Raw genomic sequence first — 25,962 nt, 5'->3', positions numbered from 1 at the left:
TCTGTCGCTGTGCATATTGTTATACTATACGTTATTGTGCAGTTTTATCCTTTGTTGGGATTAAAAAATATCGTTGTTTGCTTTATTCTGTGTTCTCTACAGCACTTATGACTGTAGCTTCATTGTGTGTACAGTTGTCTGTTTTTCAGCATGTCTGGATTCAAACGTAAACACGTAACTCTTTCACTAAAAGAAAAATTAGCAGTTCCACAAAGATTGGACGAAGGAGAGTCGCTCCAAAAAATTGCAAAGGACCTGAATGTAGGTGTTACGACAATTGGATTGGAGGAAAAATCGGAAGGACATTGAATCCTATACAGTTACGACTGATGGTGAAAACACTCTGAAGAAGCGCAAAACATTAAAGAAGCTTAAACTTGAACTGCTTGATAACGCATTGTGGATATGGTTTTGTCAAGAAAGAAGGAAAGGAACTCCAATATCTGGTCCAATTCTCGAAGAAAAAGCGATAGTTTTGCACAAAAAACTGGAAGTCGAAAGTAAATTTGCTGCCAGTGAAGGCTGGATTGATCGTTGGAAAACTCGTCATGGTGTCCGATTTGTATCTATTTCCGGTGAAAAACTATCTGCCGATGCCGCAGCTCCTAAGGAGTTTTCTGTTAAGTTTCACGAAATTGTAGAAGAAAATGAACTGTTACCCTGCCAAGCGTATAACATCGACGAGGCAGGGCTGAACTTTAAAATGTTGCCAACAAAAGCGCTCGCAGCTACAAATGAATCCGTGGTAGGAACGAAATTTACAAAAGATAGAATAACAGTCATTCCTTGTGGCAACGCAGATGGTACCCACAAGCTCCCCTTGTTCGTCATTGGCAAATCTAAGAAGCCAAGGGCATTCAAAAATATAAACTTATCTTCCTTGCCGGTTTATTACTGCAATCAAAAATCTGCTTGGATGGACTGCAACCTTTTTAAATCCTGGTTTTTCGACGAGTTTGTGCCGTCGGTCTAAAAAGACTTGAAGCTAAAAAATCAGCCTGTTCGTGCTCTACTACTGTTGGATAACGCACCATCACATCCATCTGAGGAAGATGGACATAAAAGCTCTCTTTCTGCCTCCTAATGTGACCTCATTCATCCAACCAATGGGTCAGGGCGTTCTCGAATGGTTAAAAAGGCGATATCGCAGAAAGTATATCAGCTCACTCTTGGAAAAATCTGAAGGAGGGCATAACGTATTTGAGGCAATGAAATTCCTGAACATCAAAGATGCTATCTACACAATCGCTGCAGCATAGGATGAACTGAAACCTGACACACTACGGAAATCGTGGCGTAAACTTTGGCCACAAGTTATGACTGAAAATGAGCATACCGAAGATGAGAAAAACAACAACGCACTGGAAATCGTTAAAGATCTACAAATATGGAGCCGAACGTCCCTGCCAATGAAGTTGAAGAGTGGATCAACGACGACCAGACTGTTGCCGCTGTTAGCCAGGAAACTGTGAATGAGGACTCCGACGGCGAAGACGAACCCCCCACCCGGATTTCACACAACGAAGCAAAAAACGCTTTTAACATCGCCCTTCAATACATCGAGCACAATCCAACTTCAACTCCAATGGACGTTTTGTGCATAAAAAATGGAGGGACACTACAGCTAAATCTAGAATAACATCTGCTAAACAAAAACGTATCACTGACTTTTTTTCTAAGTACTTTTTTTTCGTTTTCACTGTAAAAACAATGCATACAGTATAATTATTTCTTAGTTTATACATACAGTAGTAACGCCATACACAATCTGGACAAAGAAAAAATGAGGCAGTGCGGGCACACATATGTATGCTGTTCGGAAATATTGTATTCTCTGGTGGCATTTTAGCTATGAAGCTGCAATTACTTATCATGGGTGTATTGTATGCTAGTAAGTAGCCTAATTATTCAAATTGGCCAACAACATGAATAAATTAGCCCGAAGTGGAAAATGGTTCAATTCAAACTGTATATACTTGACTGGATAGCTGTGTAGTATTTTTGTTAGTACACTGCCTGACAAAAAAGTGAAGCAATCAAAAGACACAGTCACTGTCACTTCCTGCACGTGTACACCACTGGAGGATATGTAAATGACTGGTTGCATTTCTCTGTGACAGGTAGACAGCCACCAGAGTGCATTAGTGTTGCACGTTTCTAGTGTTCCTACCAGGCCTGGTGGGACATATAAGGTGCTTCAACAGTATCAGATGTTGAGCGTTCATTGTAAAGGACATGGAGATACTATGTACTTGTGTGAGACAGTGTCCTCTGCATCTGACAGAATTTGAATGGGATGTCACTGTGGGCTTCCATTTGGGCTGTTGGTCGAATTGTTGGCCTGATGTTGCACTGTGTCGGTACCTGAGGGCACACATACTCTTTGTCAAGGTTCTGACCAAACATGTCTGACCACCACAAAGGGAGTCACCATATTGTGCATCAAGTACCTCGTAGCCATTTTCATCTGCAGCTGCATCTGAGAACAAGCAATGGAATCAGTGCATAACGGGGTGTCATTGTGCATCATTGGTTGCAGGCTAAGAGCAGCCAGACCATGGAATTACCGTCCAGTGCATAGCCTACTATTCATACCACACCACAGATGGCTGCATTGGTGTAGTGCTATGACTCGGAAGCATAGACAGCTGATGAATGACATCACTGTGTTCAGTGATGGATCGCGGTTCTGCACTACCCCAGACGACCATTGTCGGTCAGTATGACAGGCACCTGAGAAAACGTGTTGCCATTACAGTGTTTTGAGAGGCACAGCGGTGTGACTCATGGCATCATGGTGTTGGGAAAAATTGGGTGTGATTTCAGGTCACTCCTGGTAGTCACTAAGGGAACTCTAATAGCACAATAGTACATCACGGATATCCTTCGACCTCATGTCTTACCTCTCATGCAGCTGTATTGTGGTGTCATTTTTCAAGAGGACAATGCTTGTGACACCCATGGCACATGTCTGTATGAAATGTCTGCATGATATTTAGGTGCTTCCATGGCTAACAAGATCCCCAGATCTGTCCACAGTAGGGCATGTGTGGGGCTAGTTGTACATCAACTGTGTCCCATTGTCAGTGTTCAGGTTATCAGAGACCATTTACAACAATTGTGGGCCATCTTGTCTCAGGAGGGGATACAACAGCTTTGTGACAGCCGTCCCAACTGAATCACTGCTTGTATCCAAGTCAGAAGGAGTGCAACAGTGTACTGATAAGTGGGCTCATAATGCCAAATTGTTTGTAAATTTGTTTCGATGTTGTAATCACTGAAATAGCGCCGCATACCCTCTCTCAACTTGTGAAATTTCGTCTTGTTCCGTCCTCTTCTACTGTGTGCTTCATTTTTGTTATTGCAAATAGCTGTATAATCTGCTAAGCAACTGTGATTTTAACCAGTATTATCCACCAACTTATCAATATACAGCTTCCCTGTCGTATCTGTGAAGTCTCACCCCAGTCTATTGAAGTCAGTATTTGTGTTGTGTTCTGGACCACTTGCAAGACAAAGATGTTGGAAATACTAGATCGTGTTCTTTGATGTTAGGCCTATTGACTAAACTAAACACACAGGCATTGCCATTCCTCATTCGCGGAGCTGCAGGCAGATCACGCGGCCGTTACCTGTCACTCTCCAGTAGCAGTGGCATCAGGTTCCAGACGACAACGGCGGCGCCGCCGACACCGACGTAGTACCTGGTGACACCGAGCGCCGCCACATCCGCCTCTGCAGAGTGTTGGCAGCCCTGCAGGCACGCTGTCAGCTGGCGGGCAGTGGCCAGCTGTGTGCATACCACGAGATCACCTTATTCCACAAATACGAGTGTTACGCAAGAAGTATATCTCACAAACACTTGAAAAATGTCGGAGCTTTTATTGTGAGCGTTGACAGCAGTGTCACAGATGTAGGATGAAGTTATTGTCTGTGGCAGTTGGCATTCCCTATTTTCAACTGCTAAAATGCTGACTAGGTTACGTCTTTGAACTTGTTTTTGAGCACAGATGATACACTGGTAAGATAAATAGAAACTCAACTTCGTCTAGGGAGGCAGTTCCCAGCCTGGGGTCTGCAGATTTCTGGGAGTCTTCTAAAGGTTTGTCAGGGTGCTATAACTGTAAACAATAAGAAAGTACTCTCAATTTGGATTTACATGCACGTTTACTGCATAAGTTTATTGAAATGTATGGTTTCTACCTTCACCAGATAATAACACAAATGGTTCAAATGGCTCTGAGCACTATGCGACTTAACTTCTGAGGTCATCAGTCACCTAGAACTTAGAACTAATTAAACCTAACTAACCTAAGGACATCACATACATCCATGCCCGAGGCAGGGTTCGAACCTGCGACCGTAGCGGTCGCACGGCTCCAGACTGTAGCGCCTAGAACCGCATGGCCGCTCCGGCCGGCCTTATAACACATGGTGGAGGAAATTTATATTTGCGTGCTGTTGTCATCATTTTGAAACTTTTTAGGTGTTGCCACTCCTCACTAAACAAATTCTGCAGTAAATAACTTATAGTTTGTAACGTCGCGAGTCAATACGCAATAGCATTTATTGCACTAATTTGCAGTACGGCTCGTAGCGGTTATAGAAACAGCCGCTTGTATCTTAGCGTGACTCATTCGCACCTGTCGCTAGCCTAGCTGTGGGAAGCGGTACCTGTGTCAATTCGAGCAACAGAATATTCGAGCCCCTAAGAATCTAAATAAACTACATTAAATATTATTCAATTTAGTTAAAAGTCAATATACTGACCTTAGTTATCAAAAAGAAGATAATGTAAAAATCTTAGCTTTCTAGCTGGCATACTTTCAGAGTTAGAGAAAATTAACTAAAACCCCCCAAACCGACACTTGTAAGATTAAAGTCAGTTAGGAATCATAACAATTTGTCTTTTAGTATCACGTGGAATCATTAATGAAGCTCACAGCACGTTAGGTCAATTTGTTTAGAGTTTCATATTTCAAAACGTTAACTATTTGGCATTTTTCGTAATATAAAATTCAGAAAGGATCAATATTTATTTAATGCGTTGTTGTGTGAGTAAATGAGAATGAGTGAGAGTGTGTATGTGGGACATACAAAAAAATTCAACATTATCTCATGTAACACCATTGCGTAACTGTGTCGTGGTAAAGTTGTGTTTTACCCACATTCCTGATGATATATGTCTAAGTGTACTTCCTTTTGTAAGGAGGCAGCCAGAAGAGCTGTTTACAGAGTAATAGTTTTCTAAAGTTATTTCAAGTTTAGTTTTCCTTTCGTTTGGTTTTGTTATACATGATATTAATATTTGCATATTGAAATGACGGAAATGCAACTGGGAATAGTGATTGGCGTAGGACAGTTTTGGCGCGAGAATGATCTCGAAGGATAGTTCTGATTGGCTGGTCATTTTGATCAACCAATCAGAGTTAAGCAGTTCCCGCGCACTGCTAAGTACGTAGTTATACTGGGAGAGAAGCAGACTGAACAGGAGTCGCTGGCTAGTTATCGGACTTGCAGGTCACGTTGGACGTGTCCGTCTACATTATGAGTAAAATGAAGTTACTGGTTTCTCGCGTTCGGGTTGTACTGCCGTGAAAGCAGTTGCATTTACGGACAGATTGTGAATATCTGAGCTTCGTGGAGTGATCTGTTGGATAGATAAACGCGTGTGAACTTTCGGCCTTTGTAGAATTCCGCGTGACATGTTTCATACCCGTTTATGGAATAGTTGGTGAGCAGTTTCTTTATTAGCAATTCACTGAAAAGGACCGAATGTGAAACTCGTATATTGTAGCAGAGCAATGACTGTCACTTGCTTAGTAATTCGGCTCAGACTTAAGTGCATCTCTGGCTGTCTTGCGTGTTACTGAGTTGTCTGAACTGTGAGCTGAGGACAGTGATATTATTCGTTATTTAAATACGGGCTGATGGCAAGTGTTTATTTTGAACCTAAAAAAAGAACTCATTTGCTGAATTTTGACAACTTTCTAGAGAGATGAAGCAATCGCCTTCCACCCGAAATTTGCTATGAGGCATTACAGGATAGCTTGCTTCCAGAGTTTACGCGGACTTTGCAAACGTAAGTATTGACGGTGTTTTTTTTTTTTTTTTTTTTTTTTTTTTTTTTTTTTTTTTTTTTTGCTGCGTTTAACATCGTGTGGTCAGTATCTACATATGCAGAGAAAGGGGCTGGTGATCAGACGCCGTACTGAGGTAGGTGGAACTTCGGTAGTGCACCGTACGACGAGAGACAGTGATCAAACAAGTACGCCGCATACTAAACCCGCCCCGCCGCAAGTACTAAGATCATATAAATGTCAGGTTATGGATCCGTTTGTTGTATATGTAAATAAGGTGCGAGAATTTACTCTTGAAGATCAGGAGAGATGGATGCATTGTCTGCAGACTTGTAGAACTGGAAGTAGGCAGGAAGGGTGGAGGACTATAAAATGTACTAATCAAAGCCAGATGACTGCCTCGGTAAGTGGTAGAACACTAATTTAAATTTGAAATTTGTATCATATCGGTTGGATGCCGATGAACAGTTACTTGAGTGCTTGGGTGACACTTTCTTCATCTTCCGGGGCAGGTAGCATACTAAGAGCCATGTCACATTTGGGGAATGCCGCAAATCCCGTAAACCCAAATATTTCACCGTCTCGTCGAAAACGCGCTCAAGGGTAGCTGCGCTAACTCGCTCTCTTAGGCACATACTGTGATTATCCAAATCGTAATTACATTGAGAAACACACACACACACAAACGCTAGCATCACAAGACAGACTGAATCGTCTTTTAAAACCAGGATACGTTACAAAGGAGTATATATGAATACATCCTTAAACTACTGCATTGCTGACTCACATTCTGCAGTCCATTCAAAAGGTACCACTTTTTATAACAGCTTGGTCAAGGGTTGGCCACAGAAGCATAATCTCTGAAAAACGCACAATGTTAATTGGCCAGCCTGAGCAATGACTGCAGTTCCTTCACAGGAATTGTCAACCGCCTCTGATAATTGCGGTCTGGTTTCACACCAGCTGAACTGATAATGTGGTCCAGGTACTGAACACGAGGCTCTGCAGAAGAACTATTTCTAACTTAAAACTTAACTATGCCCTTACAGTCTGTCAATATGTTTTTGTAGCCATTCAGCATGTTCCTCTATTGTACACAAGAAAACAAATATATCACCGAGGCAGACCACAACGTGTTTAGATCCAGCCCCTTTAACAGATCTGCAAACTGCTAGAATTTGATGGATATGTTCCTCAAATGGAAAGGCACCCTAAGAAATTTACACAGTCCTGAGGGTACAATGAATGCTGTTTCCAGCCTATCTTGTGGCACGACATGTATCTGATGATAACCTGATTTCACATCTAAAGCAGTGAATACCTGCAAGTTCCAAACCTATCAAGTGTTCTATCGATACAAGCAGCAGATATACATTGGGAGTAGCTGCCCTGTTCACTGCTCATATGTCAACATAAAAATAATAAGTTTTCTCGCCAGAGTCAGACTTCTTAGTCGTCGTTACTACAGATGAGGTGTGAGGATTAGAGAGATGTGAGAATTTCTCCTGCAGTAGATCTCTAATGGGTGGTGTGATGGTGTAAGCATACCTTTGTCAATGATTTCTGCTTCTTATTCTTCTCAAACTGTATTCCTCGTGTCGAATGAATCATCAGTTACCTCCTGTATATTGGCCAGCAATGTTGGACTTAAAATTATGACTTCTTTTAGCCCGACATTGTCTAAACGAATTGTTAGACTTACTTTTCCATTCACAGTGTCAGCCTTGCAAAGGCCCATTTCACATGTGCTTCGAGTCAATCTAGACATCATTCTTGGTTAACAAGTCAATCGGAAAGATAGTTCCGTCTGACTCTCAGATTCCGGTTGCCACTCAGAAAACTGTTCCCGTTGCACCACGTGGCCCATTGGAGGTGGCACGGGTGGAGGCAGCCGGCACGAGGCCATGTGCTCCGCCTGAAAGCCAGAAAACAAGACAGCCTCCGTTCTGTCTCAAAGCTGGACACCAAGAGAGAGACTTCAGGGTCCTGTGGTCCCCAGATCATGGTCACTAGCAAACACGCGACCCTTCTCTTACGATTCCCTATTGGCTATTCTGTGGTGTGGGTACTTCCAGCAGAGGGCTGAAACTGTACCTTGTCACCGTCTTTTACTGGAAAGAACTGTCTTTGTGCTGAATGAAGAGGCCGGTTGGTCATGTAGGCACTGCAACAACTCATACTAGGGACCTTATCCTGTAGCCTGGTTGCAGGTATATGTGCCAAAGAAAATTTCAAATTCTCAATAAAGTATCAACAAATTACTCCTATAACCCAAACTGCCTTAACAATCGCAAGTGAATCACTACATTGTGTATTGACTTCAAACTAAGCAAATGAAGGATGCACACACTTGGCATCCAAGATACATGTGGAATAGAAGTCGAAAATTGCAGCAAACACAAAGGTATGCACAGTTCCAAGAAAAACACATAATGAACTAAATTGAAGGAGAGTGTGACGAAATGGATTGCGTAATGCTTTGGCTGAATGTCAAAGACACGATCAAATGAATCAAATGGCTCTGAGCACTATCGGACTTAAAATCTGTGGTCATCAGTACCCTAGAACGTAGAACTACTTAAACCTAACTAACCTAAGGACATCACACACATCCATGCCCGAGGCAGGATTCGAACCTGCGACCGTAGCGGTCACGCGATTCCAGACTGAAACGCCTAGAACCGCACGGCCAAGGACACGATCCTGTAGCCAGCCACAAACCTGTGAAAGCACAAACATTTGCAATCTTTTTAGTAGCACACGCCTGAATATCAGTTCACTTTCACACTACATCGTAAGTTTAGCATCCGAAATGAAAAATAAGCTGTGGGATACAAGCACCACACATATCATATAATAACAGAATCTTCTCTGTGCTCAACAGCTCTGAATAAATGTAACGTTCTCACTAATTCTATCGATCCACGGCCGTCGCATCTGACATGGGTCCAAGCCTCAGGGAATGAGTGTCTTCCAAAGCGGTCCGCGAACATGCACACTTAACTGCCACGCGGTGGTTGGCTGATAGCGTCCAGATGCGATCAAAGGTGGCTATGTCTCCGCTAAGACATCTCAGAGAGAAGTCAAAGAAATTATACTATATATAGGGTGTCTCTTCTAAGATTTGTCAGGCGCACGTTCTCTGATGATTCGGCAGATATTTGCAATTTTGTTTTTGCTACGTATAGCTGGAGACAGCTGAGACAAAGTTCTGCTCATTAGGTCTTTCATGCGACGCGGTCTTCCGAAAGAACGTGTAGCTTTCTTTCCCATTAGGAGCAAAATGGATTTTGAAGCAGAATTTTACATGCCACTTCGATCGGGCTGCCCAAAAGTAGTGTAGTGTGATATTTGTTTCATCGATATGTGTTAACAGGGACAGTAAAACTCGAAGAATGAAGAACACTCTAGCAGCGACGCAACGTCGAGGCCAGCACTGACTGCAACCTCCACGCAGCAGTGCCGCTCAGTAGTTGCTGTCGCAGCACCGGATTTTCGTCATAAACGTAAACATGGTCCACAGTGGGCTGTAATGCGCTGTTTATTTAATCGTGCGATTAGCTGACTTCGACTGAGCGTCACTGCAAGCACATTTGTAACATCTGTAATTCATGTCATTTTCAAATCACTCGTAATTACAAGTAAAATGACGGAATACTGCTACTGTTTTCAAATCACTCTTAATTGAGAGTGATTTGAAAATGACATTAAATACACTTGTTACAAATGTGCTTGCAGTGACTCTTAGTCCAAATTAGGTAATCGCACGGTTAAATAAACATAGCACAACAGCCTACTACGCACCATGTTTACGTTTATTAAGCGTCAGGAGGCTGTGGATCCCCACAAGTACACCCATGAAAAAAAGTTTTGCATCACCTCGGGTCCGAGAGTGCCGGAACCTGTACAGAAAATTGAAATAGAGATCAACATAAACATCATTTCCGCCCTTTTTATTCCTCATGAAAACCACACATTGCGCGTTGTACCTCCATACACCGAGACCGTCATAGTTGGTGGTCCAGATTGCAGTACACTCCGGTACCTCTAATACCCAGTAGCACGTGCTCTTGCATTGATGCATGCCTGTATTCGTCGTGGCATACTATCCACAAGTTCATCAAGGCAATGTTGATCTAGATTGTCCCACTCCAAAACGACGATTCGGGGTAGATCCCTCAGAGTGATTGGTGGGTCACATCATCCGTAAACAGCCCTTTTAAATCTACCCCAGGCATGTTCGCTAGGATTCATGTCTGGAGAACATGCTGGCCACTCTAGTCGAGCGATGTCATTGTCCTGAAGGAAATCATTCACAAGATGTGCACGATGGGGAGCCAATTGTCGTCCATGAAAACGAATGCCTCGGCATATGCTGCCGATATGGGTTGCACTATCGGTCGGACAGTAGCATGCACGTATCGTACAGCCATTATGGCGCCTTCCATGACCACCAGGAGCGTACGTCGGCCCCACAGCAGTAAACTTCCATCTTGCTGCACTCGCTGGACAGTGTGACTAAGGCGTCCAGCATATCTGGTTGAAGGCATATGCGACACTCAGTGGTGAAGAGAACGTGATGCAAATCCTGAGCGGTCCATTTGGCATATTGTTGGGCCAACTGTACCACGCTGCATGGTGCCGTGGTTGTAAAGATGGTCCTCGCCGTGTGGTTGTAAAGATGGACCTCGCCATGAACGTCGGGAGTGAAGTTGCGCATCATGCAGCCTATTGAGCACACTTTGAGTCGTAACATGGCGTCCTGTGGCTGCACAAAAAGTATTATGCAACATAGTGGCGTTGCTGTCAGGGTTTCTCTGAGCCATAGTCCCTAGGTACCGGTCATCCACTGCAGTAGTAGGTAGCCCTTGGACGGTCTGAGCGAGGCATGTCATCGACAGTTCCTGTTTCTCTGTACCTCCTACATGTCCGAACAACATCGCTTTGGTTCACTCCGAGACGCCTGGACACTTCCCTTGTTGAGAGCCCTTTCTGGCACAAAGTAGCAATGCGGACACGATCGAACCGCGGTATTGACCGTCTAAACATGTTTGAGCTACAGACAACACGAGCCGTGTACCTTCTTCATGGTGGAATGACTGTAACCGATCGGCTATCGGACCCCTTCCGTCTAATAGGCGCTGCTCATGCATGGTTGTTTACATCTCTGGGTGAGTTTAAGTAGGCTGTTTAGGTTTTCATATTGGAAACGCCACATAGCGCTGTGTATGAAAAATCACTGGCTGTGCTGTGCGCAGTCTGTGGCTACTTTCCATTGTTGTCTGCCATTGTAGTGTTGGGCAGCTGGATGTTAACAGCGCGTAGCGTTGCGCAGTTGGAAGTGAGCTGCCAGCAGTGGTGGATGTGTGGAGAGAGATGGCGGAGTTTTGAAATCTGTAAGACTGGATGTCATGAACTGCTATAAACATTATGACTTTTTATGATATTAAGGTAAATACATTGTTTGTCCTCTATTAAAATATTTCATTCGCTAACTATGCCTATCAGTAGTTAGTGCCTTCTGTAGTTTGAATCTTTTATTTAGCTGGCAGTAGTGGCGCTCGCTGTATTGCAGTAGTTCGAGTAACGAAGATTTTTGGTGAGGTAAGTGATTTGTGAAAGGTATAGGTTAATGTTAGTCAGGGCCATTCTTGTGTAAGAATTTTTGAAAGTCAGATTGCGTTGCGCTAAAAATATAGTGTGTCACTTTAAGCACAGTCTTGTATTATTGTTCTAAGAGGACGTGTCAACTTCCCTTGTTGAGAGCCCTTTCTGGCACAAAGTAGCAATGCGGACGCGATCGAACCGCGGTATTGACCGTGTAAGCATATTTGAGCTACAGACAACACGAGCCGTGTACCTTCTTCCTGGTGGAATGACTGGAACCGATCGGCTATCGGACCCCTTCCGTCTAATAGGCGCTGCTCATGCATGGTTGTTTACATCTCTGGGTGAGTTTAGTGACATCTCTGAACAGTTAAAGGGACTGTGTCTGTGATACAATATCCACAGTCAACGTCTATCTTCAGAAGTTCTGGGAACCGGAGTGATGCAAAACTTTTTTTTATGTGTGTACAAAATTTTAAGTATTTTCGTCATGCTTTACTGTCCCTCTTAATCCATACCGATAAAACAAATGTCGCACTAGTTTTATTTTGGACTGCCCAATCGAATGGGCACTAAAATTCCTCTTTAAAAACCATTTAGCTCCTAAAGGAACACAAACCTACACGTCCTGCTGAAAGAGCAGTACTTTGTTTGGCGCCTTTGGCGTTAGCGGTGGCTTGCTGGTTGGACCTGCGGCGCGCGTGGGCTATCGCCGACCGGTGGGGCCGGGGGTAGGGGGGAGGGGGGGTAGGTTCCTCTGCTGGCGACGACGTGAACTAAACCATTTGGGCCATGGAGTTCGTGGTGTGACCATCTCGAAGTCAGTTGGGACACACCTGCATGACCGTCATGCCTGAAATAAAGAGTCAATTACCCACCTTGTGACTTAGGTTAGTACAAGTGACGCTGGCCAGTGTGGCCGAGCAGTTCTAGGCGCTTCAGTCTGGAACCGCGCGACCGCTACGGTCGCAGGTTCGAATCCTGCTTCCGGCATGTATGTATGTGATGTCCTTAGGTTAGTTAGGTTAAAGTAGTTCTAAGTTCTAGGGGACTGATAACCTCAGATGTTAAGTCCCATACTCCTCAGAGCCATTTGAACCAACCAAGTACAAGTGGCGCGATTTTAATAATTTAGCGGCGGAAGCATAAGTGACCGCGAAAATTCAAACCTGGTGGACGTCAAGGCGACGTCCTCGGGTGGCTGAGATATGACATAACACACAGTTGGACTCCGGACTTCGTAGCCAGCACAGTGGATGCTGCTGCGATCTCGAAGATGTGTACTAAGTACGTTGGAGAACAAGTGATGACTGTACTGTTTGAAATAAAGACTTCAGTCCTTTTCCCACGAATTCACAGGAGTTGACTTAGATTAGTGGAAGTGCAGTTTATTATTATTACTGGACGCGATTTTCATAGCTTACGAGTGAAACAATAAGTGGCCGCGAAAAAATTAAAACTTGGTAGGATGAGGTGGACTATTTAGTATGTGTGACCGATTATCGTGCTGGAATTTGAACTTGTGACCAATTTTTTGTTATGGTTGCATCGGAATTGGCTTTCTCCCCGCCAAAACCAGGCGTATTGAATAAATAATAATAAATGATTGAATTTGGTGCGCTTTTCTATGTTAGTGGAGGTAGGCCAATAATAATAATAAATAATAATAAATGAACATAAGTAATAATAAATGATAATGAATGATAATTAATGATAATGAATGTTAATAAACGATAATGAATAGTAATTAATAATAATAAAGACAAGTATGGTTTTGCATGCATTATCCTGTTGGAATTTGAATTTTGCGCTTATTTTTTCTGGAGGCTTAGGTTAGTGGACATAGCCCAATTGGTCTATTTTCCCGCCAAAATTCAAAATTCCCGCCTTTTTTCTGAAGGTTAGGTTAGTGGACATAGCACAATAGGCCTATTTTCCCGCCAAAAACCACCATCTTGGATGACGTCATGCACTGTTGCCAAGTCTACATGCCGCCATCTTGGATGACGTCATCGCCGCCATCTTCCCTGCTGTTTTGGGGTGGCATTATGTAGGGTCGACCTACATTGCTGGTGGTCAAGAAGGCACCGTAACGGCTGTACGATGCGTGAGTGCCATCCTCCGACCGATAGTGCAACCATATCGGCAGCATAATGGCGAGGCACTCGTCTCTGTTAACTACAACTTGCGGCCAATAGTGCACATCTTGTGAATGACTTCCTTCAGGATCACGACATCTTCCGACTAGAGTGGCCAGCATGTTCTCCAGACATGAACCCTACGAACATTGCAAAAACGAATTTGAAAATATCTCCCGAATCACCAGAAAAACTGCACTTTACGACTCTTGGAAGAGAAACCCTATATATCGGTACTGGTCACAGAGCACCATTGCAAGTAATCGGCAAAGACATATTGAAGAGGTATAGAAAATTAAACTTTCGAAAAACTGAAAATGCCATTTGACATGTAACTTTCAATGTCTTCAGTTAGTGCAAAACCTCTGTCTAATCGGTCCTTAAATATCCTTCACATTCTCCTATTGTACACTGTGAACATGTGGCCAGCGCTGCGCCAACGGGAGCCGCCGCGGCGCTCACCTGCCAGAGGAAGGCGGCCGCCTTGCAGATGCCGGCAGCGATGGTCGTCATGACGCACACGTTGAGCGACACGGCGGCCAGGCCGGCGCGGCCCCACACCAGCGCCAGGCCCTGCGTTACCAGCAGGCTCACCTGCAAAGCAAAACCTCAGCCCTGACCCAGACACTGGCCTCGTGTTGTTGTTTACAGACCTATTATACTAAATTCTAGAGCAAGTACACTGTTGTTGTTGGTGTTGTGGTCTTCAGTCCAGAGACTGGTTTGATGCAGCTTTCCAAGCTACTCTATCCTGTGAAAGCTTCTTCATCTCCCAGTACCTACTGCAGCCTACATCCTTTTGAATCTGTTTAGTGTATTCATCTCTTGGTCTCCCTCTACGATTTTTACCCTCCACGCTGCCCGCTAGTACTAAATTGATGATCCCTCGATGTCTCAGAACATGTCCTACCAACCGATCCCTTCTTCTAGTCAAGTTGTGCCACAAGCTCCTCTTCTTCCAAATTCTATTCAATACCTCCTTATCAGTTATGTGATCTACCCATCTAATCTTCAGCATTCTTCTGTAGCAGCACATTTCGAAAGCTTCTATTGTCTTCTTGTCTAAACTATTTATCGTCCACGTTTCGCTTCCATACATGGCTACACTCCATACAAATACTTTCAGAAACGACTTCCTGACATTTAGATCTATACTCGATGTTAACAAATTTTTCTTCTTCAGAAACGCTTTCCTTGCCATTCCCAGTCTACATTTTATATCCTCTCTACTTCGACCATCATCAGTTATTTTGCTCCCTAAATAGTAAAACCCCTTTAGTACTTTAAGTGTCTCATTTCCTAATCTAATTCCCTCGGCATTACCGGACTTAATTCGACTACATTCCATTATCCTCGTTTTGCTTTTCTTGGTGTTCATCTTATACCCTCCTATCAAGACACTGTCCATTCCGTTCAACTGTCTTCCAAGTCATTTGCTGTCTCTGACAGAATTGCAATAGTCATCGACAAACCTCAAAGGTTTTATTTCTTCACCATGGATTTTAATACCTACCCCGAACTTTTCTTTTGTTTCCTTTACTGCTTGCTCAATATACAGATTGAATAGCATCGGGGATAAGCTACAACCCTGTCTCACTCCATTCCCTACCACTGCTTCCCTTTCGTGCCCCTCGACTCTTATAACTTCCACCTGCTTTCTGTACACTGTAGCCAAAACATTACGACGGCCTGAGTAACAGCGTATTTGTCTGTCTTTCGAACGCTGTCTACATCTACGTGGATAAGTCGCACTTAAGTGCCTGGGAGAGGGTTCACCGAACCAACCTTACAATAATTCTGTATTATTCTAATTTCCAACAACCAGTTGAAAAAAAACGAACACCTGTGTCTTTCCGTACGAGCTCTGATTTTCCTTATTTTATCATGATGATCGTTTTTCTTTATGTAGGTCGGCGACAACCAAATATTTTTGGACTCGCAGGAGAAAGATGGTGATAGACATTCTTGAGAAGATTCCGCCGCAGCGAAAAGCGCCTTTGGTTTAATGATGTCCACCCTAAATCCTGATCATTCCAGTGACACTCTCTGTCCTATTTCGCGATATTACAAAACGTGCTGTCCTTCTTTGAGCATTCTTGGTGTACTCCGTTAACCCTATATGTTAAGCATGGACAAGCGTAGTAAAAATCTGTGTGAAATCTTATGAGACTTCGCTGCTCAGCTCATCAGTCCCTAAGCTGATACACTATTTAACCTAAATTATCCTAAGGACAAACATACACTATCATGCCCGAAGGAGGACTCGAACCTCCACCGGGACCAGCCAGACAAGCGTAGTTTAGGCAGTCTCTTTAGTAGCTCTGTTGCATTTTCTAAGTGTTCTGCCAATAAAACGCAGTCTTTGCCACGCCGTCCTCACAACATGTTCAACATTTTCTATGTTCTTTTAAATTTAAGTTCTTAGTAATTGTAATTCCCAGGTATTTAGTCGAATTTACGGCTTTTAGATTAGACTGCTTAATCCTGTAACTGAAGTTTAACGGATTCCTTTTCAGCACTCACGTAGATGATCTCACAAGTTTCAGTATTTAGGATCAACTGCCAATTTTCGCATCATACTGATATATTTTCTAAATCGTTTTGCAATTTTTTTTGATCTTCTGATGATTTTACTAGTCCATAAACGACAGCGTCATCTGCTAACAACCTAAGACAGCTGCTCAGATTGTCTCTTAAATCGTTTATATAGCTAACGAACAGCAAAGGACGTATAACACTACCTTACGCAACGCCAGAAATGACTTTTGTTTTACTCGATGACTTTCTGTCAGTTACTACGAACTGTGGCCTCTCTGACAGGAGATCACGAATCCATTCACATAACTGAGACGATATTCCATTCCATAACCACACAATCTGATTCCAAGCCGCTTGTGAGCTACAGTGTCAAAAGCCTTCTGGAAATCTAGAAATGCGGAATCAATTTGAAATCCTTTGTGAACAGCACTCAACATTTTGTCAGAGTAAAGAGCTAGTTGTGTTTCACTAGAACGGTGTTTTCTAAATGGTTGTTGACTGTGTGTCGGCAGTCCGTTGTCTTTGAAGTAATTCGTAACGCTGGAACACAATATCCGTTCTAAAATCCCGCTGCATTTCGACGCTAATGATATGGACCTGTAATTTAATGGATTACTCCTATCGCCTTTCTTGAATGTTGGTGTGAGCTTTGTAACTTCCCAGTCTATGGGTAAAGCAGCGATCCTTTGTGACAAGCATTCGACAAGTCCTTGATGGGTTTCCGGAGGTGTGTGCCACCAGCTGTATACGCACAGCTCACGCAGTTCCCGAAGATTACAGTTGCTTCGTAGGCGGGGCGCTAGAGTCCAATAGCGTCCCACATGTGTTCCATCGGATTCATATCAGGTGAATTTAGTGACCAAGTCCTCAACGTCAGTTCACTATCATGGCCGTGCAACCATTGCAGCACGATTTTGGCCCTATGACATAGCTTATAACCCTACAACTACTATTGTAGTTTAGTATGCTTTTACCTAAATAACAGAAAACCCTGTCCATATGTTGTCATGTATAACCCTCTTACTAAAATTTAGTTTAGGTTCCAAATAAAGTACGCTATGCGAGGATAATCCTGTTAATAGAAAAAGTTAATCAACAGAATTACCCTTCTTACAGGATTTGACCGTGTGTTGTGTCTAATGGATCAGTAAATGAGACTTCAATTCTTTTCCTAAGGTCTTACCCAGCAGTTACAAACACAGTATGAATAGTATTATAGTGAAGCTAGAACAAATCAGCTCCAAGTTCATTTAGTGGTTTAAAATATGTACTAACGGTTAGTGGTTTAAAATATGTACTAACGGTCGTCAGCCTACCCAGGCAATGACACAGTGAAATATTGAAAAGTAGAAGTACGAATTTTGCCTACTTTCTTGCTACTGTTTAAGGTGCTTCTTCAAATATACATTACTACACGTAAACAATGTTGGACTACACCCTTACACATTACGTTTTTCAAATAGAAAACGCCCAGTAAAGAACTTCAAGGAAGCTAAAAAACATTTGGCTGGACGGGACCTTTAGAAAAGCGCCTTCCATAATCAATAAATTTAAATACTAAAATACTTAGATAGTGAAACACACACTTTCTATACTGAGCATTTCACTTCAAGAAAACCTACTTCTTACTAGAATTTACTTTCAAATCTTATTACTCTTTGAACTAACTCTGTATAGTTATTTAACAGATTCTAGGAACTTGGCTTCACTCTGATGAATTTTACGAGTACGTAAACAAACTTTGACTATAACACTTTGCAATAGTTAAGAAAACTTTCTCACTATTTACACAGAAACTATTTAAATGTTGCCTCTTTATATTAACTTGGCGCTTCATAAGTTCGTAAAACGGGATACTCGGATTAATCAACCCCCCCCCCCCCCCCCCCGAAGGAGCCCGATATAGGTGTATGGTGAGGATGAAATAACAGGGTGAACCAGTTTCTTCAAAGTTCAAGAATAATTATTAAAACAAATTTTAAATTAATGTTTCAGGCTGTACAAAAGTAAAATAGGAAAAAAATCTTATCTGGTGACTGTAGGCTTGGCAAAGAATTATAGTGGCTATATTCCCACAGTACGGCCCGCAAGTAACTTGCTGTATGGGCTCAATTTTGTCTTCTTGGCGTCGTTCAATTTTACATATAATCCCCCAACAACTCGCACCTTTGCCGTAAGCCGTTTGCAGTCTTCATCCGAGGCAATTTTGTGCAAATTTGTAAGCAAGTGTGTTGTCTCAATCACTGGTGCCTACTGACTGTGTGACTTACTTCCCGCGCTCGCTTGCTCTAGGTAGCGCGCCAATTCGCTCTTGCCACCTTTTCCTCTCCCCACAGCCATTCCGTTTCAAACAAAAGCACACATGCTTTTACATAACACCTATTTCTTACATTGTTCCTAAGCTTGACCATTTCTTATAATTGTCAAATTTACATCAACATGAACGTTTTATACACACAAATATTTTTAAATACAAAATGTCATCAGAAAATTATTTAACGTAATAAAGTATTTACATAGTATTTTACATACATTACTCACATACAATGCAAAGAATTTCAGCCTCTATTGTAGCACACTTTACTTTACATATACAGAAAATGTAGTACCAATATGCGAAAATTTTAAAGCAAAAAAATTTAAAAATTTGGATGAGCCATAAACAAATAGTGTTATAAGTTATCCTGCTGGCCACCGCCATCACGGACGACATCAAGTGTGATGGGATGCACATGGTGCGCAACAACGTTCACGTAGTCCACAGCCGTCATGGTGCATTCCATTGCTCCCACAGGTCCTACAGAGGTCCGTGTTAATTGCTCTTACAGCGTAATATAATACAGTCTCCCCTCCTCCTAATACAGTCTCCCCGCCGCCAAACCCCATCCCCGTGGCTCGCGTCTGTGTTATGGTGCATCATTTGCGGAGCCGTGCACCTGCATGATATAAACCCAGTTACGACCATAAAGCTGCTGCAACAAGGAACACCATTCATCCAACCTAGTGACACGTTTGCATTGGTCCACGGTCGAAACTCGATTAACCTGTGCGCACTGCAGTCGTAATCGACGGGGTCATACAGTCAGTATTGCAACATGTAGGGGTCGTCTACTGTGGAACCCCATGTTCGATAGCATGCACTGAACGGTGTGCTCCGAAACACGAGCCTGCACAAGCACGGTAGCCTGTCGCCAGATCTGCCACAGATCGCTACCTGCTCTGCTCCACAGAGCGGGTCAGCGCCTGACCTCCATGTTCAGTGATGAGGCGTGGATGGCCCAACAAGTGGCCGGCTGCTCACGGTATCGCTGTCCTACAACTACTTTCTATTGACGCTGACGACAGTAGCGTGCGAACAGCTGACCAGGCTCACTGTTCTCGTTGTGTTGGTTCCCATGTATCGGGCCATAACAATCGTACCTTTGTCAGGGTCGCTCCTGTCACTGGATATCCACTTCTGCAGCCAGTCTCGTCACTAGAATGATTCCACATGTGGATTTACTGCGCTTATGCTCCCTTTTCATCAGTATTGTAATGGGAATTTCTGCTACCGAACGTATCAGGATGACCAAATGTAGTGGGAAGAGGTATAAGCACCGTATTAAGACTCATCCAAGCTTTCCAAGTGATTTATTGTTTCCAACTACAGTGCCACGTTCCCCTGGGTCTGCACCACTGGGTCCTGCAATGATGAGGGCACCACTTCTCTGTCTGCGAAACAACTTGGCGTGGAATGGGCCTCCTCAGCGACCCGTGCACACACTGTGTGTTGGCCTTGTATGCTGAGTTGCTTCGTCGTCAGGATGCCGGCAGTTGACTCAGCGGTCTGTGACCTTGCCGACTCAGCACCTCTTGGTGTGAGCCATAGGTGGCTAGCTGCGTGCTTCTCACCGGCGTGGCTGAGATCGTGGCGACAACAAGCGCCCACGATCCGGCGTCTGAATCTGTGGCCCTCGCCTCGGGATGCCTCTGGCGTGTGTTGGAAGCTAAGACACTGTGCGCCTGTGTTTTGCCATATGCGCCACTTTGAGTCACGTACTCATAACACGCTAGGTTGGCCAGTGGGCAACTTCTGCCTGTGGTTTGCGACATGCAGGACCACTACGTATACTCTTTCAGCAATTTGATGGCCCTGTGGCCTCTGTTCTACTTCGCAACTGTTGGTATGCGTAACTCACTGCAATCCAGCCCACACCTGGCTGTAACTTGTGTTCAGAATATTGCACAAAACTAACTTTCCCCATCCTAAACCGTTGTGCCGCAACAGTATGCAGTATAAATAAACATGATCATCCATAAAGCAATACGAACTCCCACGTCTAAGTGCAAAATTTCTGAAGCTTATTTTCGACAGGTAATGGAGGTTCTTTTCATTTCGTACAACATAGTCACCATGTGTTGTTTTCGATACTTAGACCATAGATACAAAGAAATAGCGTATGCCCTATCTCTCCCGTGCTGAACTTTGAAACCTACATCGAAGTCACGTGAGAGTGAAATAAAGACCATTTCATGAGAATACGCATTCTGTAAAGTGGAGCTGACAGTCACAGTTTTTTGCCATTCACAGGTGAAATCAAGTATTGATTTCAACAACTGTGTGACAGTCTGTGTTAGTATTTCATATGAAAAGGACAGGTAAAGTAATTTGCGTGCAGTTAGCAATATTAATTTGATGCTTGTCGTATTTAAGAATGGCAGGGTGATACTGTGGCAAACAAAATTCTAAACAGTGTACTTACAGTATTTCTTGTATCTATGTCTTACAAACGCTGATATGACTATTAGCTCAGTCAATTCCCCCTCTTTGATACGTAGCTCACCCTTCAGTCTCAGTTCGCAACTTCAAAACTCACAGTTTCGAAAATTCTTTCACTTACTCATTCTGGACTACCCAGTATGGAAAAAGACACGTATTTCCTCTTAGCAAAGAGGTTTCACTATTAAATCATTAGTATAAACATACATCAAATAACGTCTGAATTAAAAATTAAGACAATGGTGCTAACGATGTCCGAATGCACATTAACAAGAGTTGATAGTATCTTATGAGTGCCTACATTAACATTGTAAAATTTGAAAAACTTGTATTTCAGATTTCGTCGGTGTTAAGTTCTTGGATAGTATAAGCACCAGTGAAATGAGAACGAGACACATGGAAAAAAGTAAGTAAACAGTTTATTATCACAAAAGCAGCCACCATAACTGTTCATACATTAACCCCATTGTGAGACAATGTCGTGGGAAAATGTCTGTGACTTCCTGCGGAGCCGTGATTGTACCCAGGCGTTCGAAGCAAATTGACGGCCGCGAATGCCTTTCTTCTGGGCCCGTTCACATGTTGTGAAGGTTGTTCCTATTATGCTGCACAAATTTTTCTGGGAAGACCTTACACGTGCTCGATGTCGTCCTGATCTCTCCCATCTGATTTCCATATCTTTGCAGCCCCGAAGAAAAATATTTATAGCCGGCGATTTGCTTCGGACGAAGAGATGCACGCCTTGGTACAACCATGGTTCCGTAGACAACAGCAAACATTCTTCCGCAAAGGCATTGACCTTCTTTTATCATAGTGGAAAACCCCAGGGAAGCGTCCTGGGAACTCTACTGTTCCTGATCTATATAAATGACCTGGGTGACAATCTGAGCAGTTCTCTTAGACTGTTCGCAGATGATGCTGTAATTTACCGTCTAGTAAGGTCATCCGAAGACCAGTATCAGCTGCAAAGCGATTTAGAAAAGATTGCTGTATGGTGTGTCAGGTGGCAGTTGACGCTAAATAACGAAAAGTGTGAGATGATCCACATGAGTTCCAAAAGAAATCCGTTGGAATTCGATTACTCGATAAATAGTACAATTCTCAAGGCTGTCAATTCAACTAAGTACCTGGGTGTTAAAATTACGAACAACTTCAGTTGGAAGGACCACATAGATAATATTGTCGGGAAGGCGAACCAAGGGTTGCGTTTCATTGGCAGGACACTTAGAAGATGCAACAAGTCCACTAAAGAGACAGCTTACACTACACTCGTTCGTCCTCTGTTAGAATATTGCTGCGCGGTGTGGGATCCTTACCAGGTGGGATTGACGGAGGACATCGAAAGGGTGCAAAAAAGGGCAGCTCGTTTTGTATTATCGCGTTATAGGGGAGAGAGTGTGGCAGATATGATACACGAGTTGGGATGGAAGTCATTACAGCATAGACGTTTTTCGTCGCGGCGAGACCTTTTTACGAAATTTCAGTCACCAACTTTCTCTTCCGAATGCGAACATATTTTGTTGAGCCCAACCTACATAGGTAGGAATGATCATCAAAATAAAATAAGAGAAATCAGAGCTCGAACAGAAAGGTTTAGGTGTTCGTTTTTCCCGCTCGCTGTTCGGGAGTGGAATAGTAGAGAGATAGTATGATTGTGGTTCGATGAACCCTCTGCCAAGCACTTAAATGTGAATTGCAGAGTAGTCATGTAGATGTAGATGTAGATGTGTTAAGAGTTACGACGATTATTTTTGAAATAGCGAAGTGTTTACTTATTTCTTCCCCATAAGTCTCGTTTTCATTTTACTGCCCCTTTCAATGAAAATAACGAGACGATCATTATCTTATCTCGTTTGCGTATAACTTCAACACAGTTTTCGTGGCAATTTGCATTCTGAACAGCTCATGCGTTTGTGCGTCTCTACCAATTGCTGCGCAGAATTAAGCCCAATAGCAAACACTCGCTGCAACTTTTTCAACATCAGTACAAACCGATCATTTTGCTTCATACTGTGGTGAAACGATCGCCATACGTCGCCTCACAAATGTTCGTTTGGATTTACTAAGTTCATCTCTTTTCTGAAATTCTTTTCTCTCCAGTGCTTGCAGATTTGGTCAGGAAGTATTTGGAGAAAGTTATCGAAATTTTGTTTCTGCACAGTCTCTGGATAAGCTTTTGTTGTTAGTTCTAGAACCTTAAAGTCTTGATGGGACGTTTTAGGCCGGCCAGAGTGGCCGAGCGGTTCTAGGCGCTTCAGTCTGGAACCGCGCGACCACTACGGTCACAGGTTCGAATCTTGCCTCGGGCAAGGATGTGTGTGATGACCGTAGGTTAGTTAGGTTTCAGTAATTCAAAGTCCTAGGGTACTGATGACCTCAAAAGTTAAGTCCCATAGTGCTCAGAGCCATTTATCTGTTATGAGCGTTCATCCATCTACTTCTTTCCTTGATGCATAAAAATTCTCTTAACGATACCTGAAGCGATTTATATGTCAAAGAGGCCTTACACCGCCTGACATCACTATTTCTAACCTGAGAAATGGCAAATTTTAAATTTCTTTCATTCCAAGACGATTTGTTTTGAAGTCCGTTTGAACCTCTTCACCACTGCCTCCAAAACGGATTTGAGAGGGACGGTTGTAAGTTGCTGTTTTAATTGTAAGTTACTGTTGTAAGCTACTGTTTTAATTGTAAATATCTATCTGTAAGCAGAAATACCGCATTCAAACAATCGATATGGCGTGTACGGAACCACAACAAAACGACAAAACGACACCTGTGACATATTATTCTCTGCACCACAAACGTAGTCTTTGTTCATAAAGTCGTAAACTAACAGGCCCACAATCAAAATGTTGTGAGAGGGAAATGAATGCTTGAACGTACAGGGTGTTTCAAAAATGTATATTTGAAACGGCAATAAAAACTAAACGAGCAGCTATAGAAATACACCGTTTGTTGCAATATGCTTGGGACAACAGTACATTTTCAGGCGGACAAACTTTCGAAATTACAGTAGTTACAGTTTTCAACAACAGATGGCGCTGCAAGTGATGTGAAGATATAGAAGACAACGCAGTCTGTGGGTGCGCCATTCTGTACGTCGTCTTTCTGCTGTAAGCGTGTGCTGTTCACAACGTGCAAGTGTGCTGTGGACAACATGGTTTATTCCTTAGAACAGAGGATTTTTCTGGTGTTGGAATTCCACCGCCTAGAACAAAGTGTTGTTGCAACAAGACGAAGTTTTCAACGGAGGTTTAATGTAACCAAAGGACCGAAAAGCGATACAATAAAGGATCTGTTTGAAAAATTTCAATGGACTAGGAACGTGACGGATGAACGTGCTGGAAAGGTAGGGCGACTGCGTACGGCAAGCACAGAGGGCAACGCGCAGCTAGTGCAGCAGGTGATCCAACAGCGGCCTCGGGTTTCCGTTCGCCGTGTTGCAGCTGCGGTCCAAATGACGCCAACGTCCACGTATCGTCTCATGCGCCAGAGTTTACACCTCTATCCATACAAAATTCAAACACGGCAACCCCTCAGCGCCGCTACCATTGCTGCACGAGAGACATTCGCTAACGATATAGTGCACAGGATTGATGACGGCGATATGCATGTGGGCAGCATTTGGTTTACTGACGAAGCTTATTTTTAGCTGGACGGCTTCGTCAATAAACAGAACTGGCGCATATGGGGAACCGAAAAGCCCCATGTTGCAGTCCTATCGTCCCTGTATCCTCAAAAAGTACTGGTCTGGGCCGCCATTTCTTCCAAAGGAATCATTGGCCCATTTTTCAGATCCGAAACGATTACTGCATCACGCTATCTGGACATTCTTCGGGAATTTGTGGCGGTACAAACTGCCTTAGACGACACTGCGAACACCTCGTGGTTTATGCAAGATGGTGCCCGGCCACATCGCACAGCCGACGTCTTTAATTTCCTGAATGAATATTTCGATGATCGTGTGATTGCAAACGTCCCTATTTGTTGCCTCAGGGATCTAGACGTGGGTGCACAATCCGTTACAGCCATTCGGATAAGATGCCTGTCATCTCGACTGCTAGTAATACGAGGCCGTTGGGATCCAGCACGGCGTTCCGTATTACCCTCCTGAACCCACCGATTCCATTTTCTGCTAACAGTCATTGGATCTCGACCAACGGGAGCAGCAGTGTCGCGATACGATAAACCGCAATCGCAATTGGCTACAATCCGACCTTTATCAAATTCGGAAACGTGATGGTATGCATTTCTCCTCCTTACACGAGGCATCACAACAACGTTTCACCAGGCAACGCCGGTGAGCTGCTGTTTGTGTATGAGAAGTCGGTTGGAAACTTTCCTCATGTCAGTATGCTGTAGGTGTCGCCACCGGCGCCAACCTTGTGTGAGTGCTCTGAAAAGCTAATCATTTGCATATCACAGCATCTTCTTCCTGTTGGTTGAATTTCGCGTCTGTAGCACGTCATCTTCGTGGTGTAGCAATTTTAATGGCCAGTAGTGTACATTGGATAAACGGAAATAGCATGCATCAACGAAGATTAGTGTCGAGAACGCCAGTGACGTACTCGACTAATGTATCCTAACAAGTCAGCAGTCGCAGAGCTCTGTCTGTACGAGACAGTGCCAAGGCACGAAGATTTTGCACAAACGCCGAAGTACTGGGTAACGTCATCAGAGGAGTTATCGAAATATGCGCCAGGGACAACGCATAAACGCGGACTGTACCTATAATCTCAGCAAGACTTTACAAATATCACAGAGTCTAATTACGAAGACAGAAAGCTCACCAGGTAGTGGCCAGGGCAGACAGAGTGGCTGCAACCATACCACTACA

At 43.4% G+C, this 25,962-nt stretch overlaps 1 protein-coding gene across 1 annotated transcript in view; it reads right to left on the bottom strand.

Annotated features, from left to right (window-relative positions):
* The window catches only part of LOC126335971 (uncharacterized), a 119,121-nt gene that overhangs the window by 59,735 nt on the left and 33,424 nt on the right, over nucleotides 1–25,962 (bottom strand). Inside the window, exons 3-5 of the mRNA XM_049999449.1 lie at nucleotides 14,288–14,419; nucleotides 7,893–7,995; nucleotides 3,633–3,813 (exon numbers count right to left, since the gene is read on the bottom strand). Coding sequence (XP_049855406.1) covers nucleotides 3,633–3,813; nucleotides 7,893–7,995; nucleotides 14,288–14,419 — 416 coding nt within the window. The remainder of the gene's footprint in view (nucleotides 1–3,632; nucleotides 3,814–7,892; nucleotides 7,996–14,287; nucleotides 14,420–25,962) is intronic.

Source organism: Schistocerca gregaria, chromosome 2 (genome assembly GCF_023897955.1).
Source record: "Schistocerca gregaria isolate iqSchGreg1 chromosome 2, iqSchGreg1.2, whole genome shotgun sequence".
In the NCBI taxonomy this organism is placed as follows: Eukaryota; Metazoa; Arthropoda; class Insecta; order Orthoptera; family Acrididae; genus Schistocerca; species Schistocerca gregaria.
Note: the sequence above shows the minus strand (reverse complement) of the source record. Positions and strands in the feature narration are given on the sequence as shown.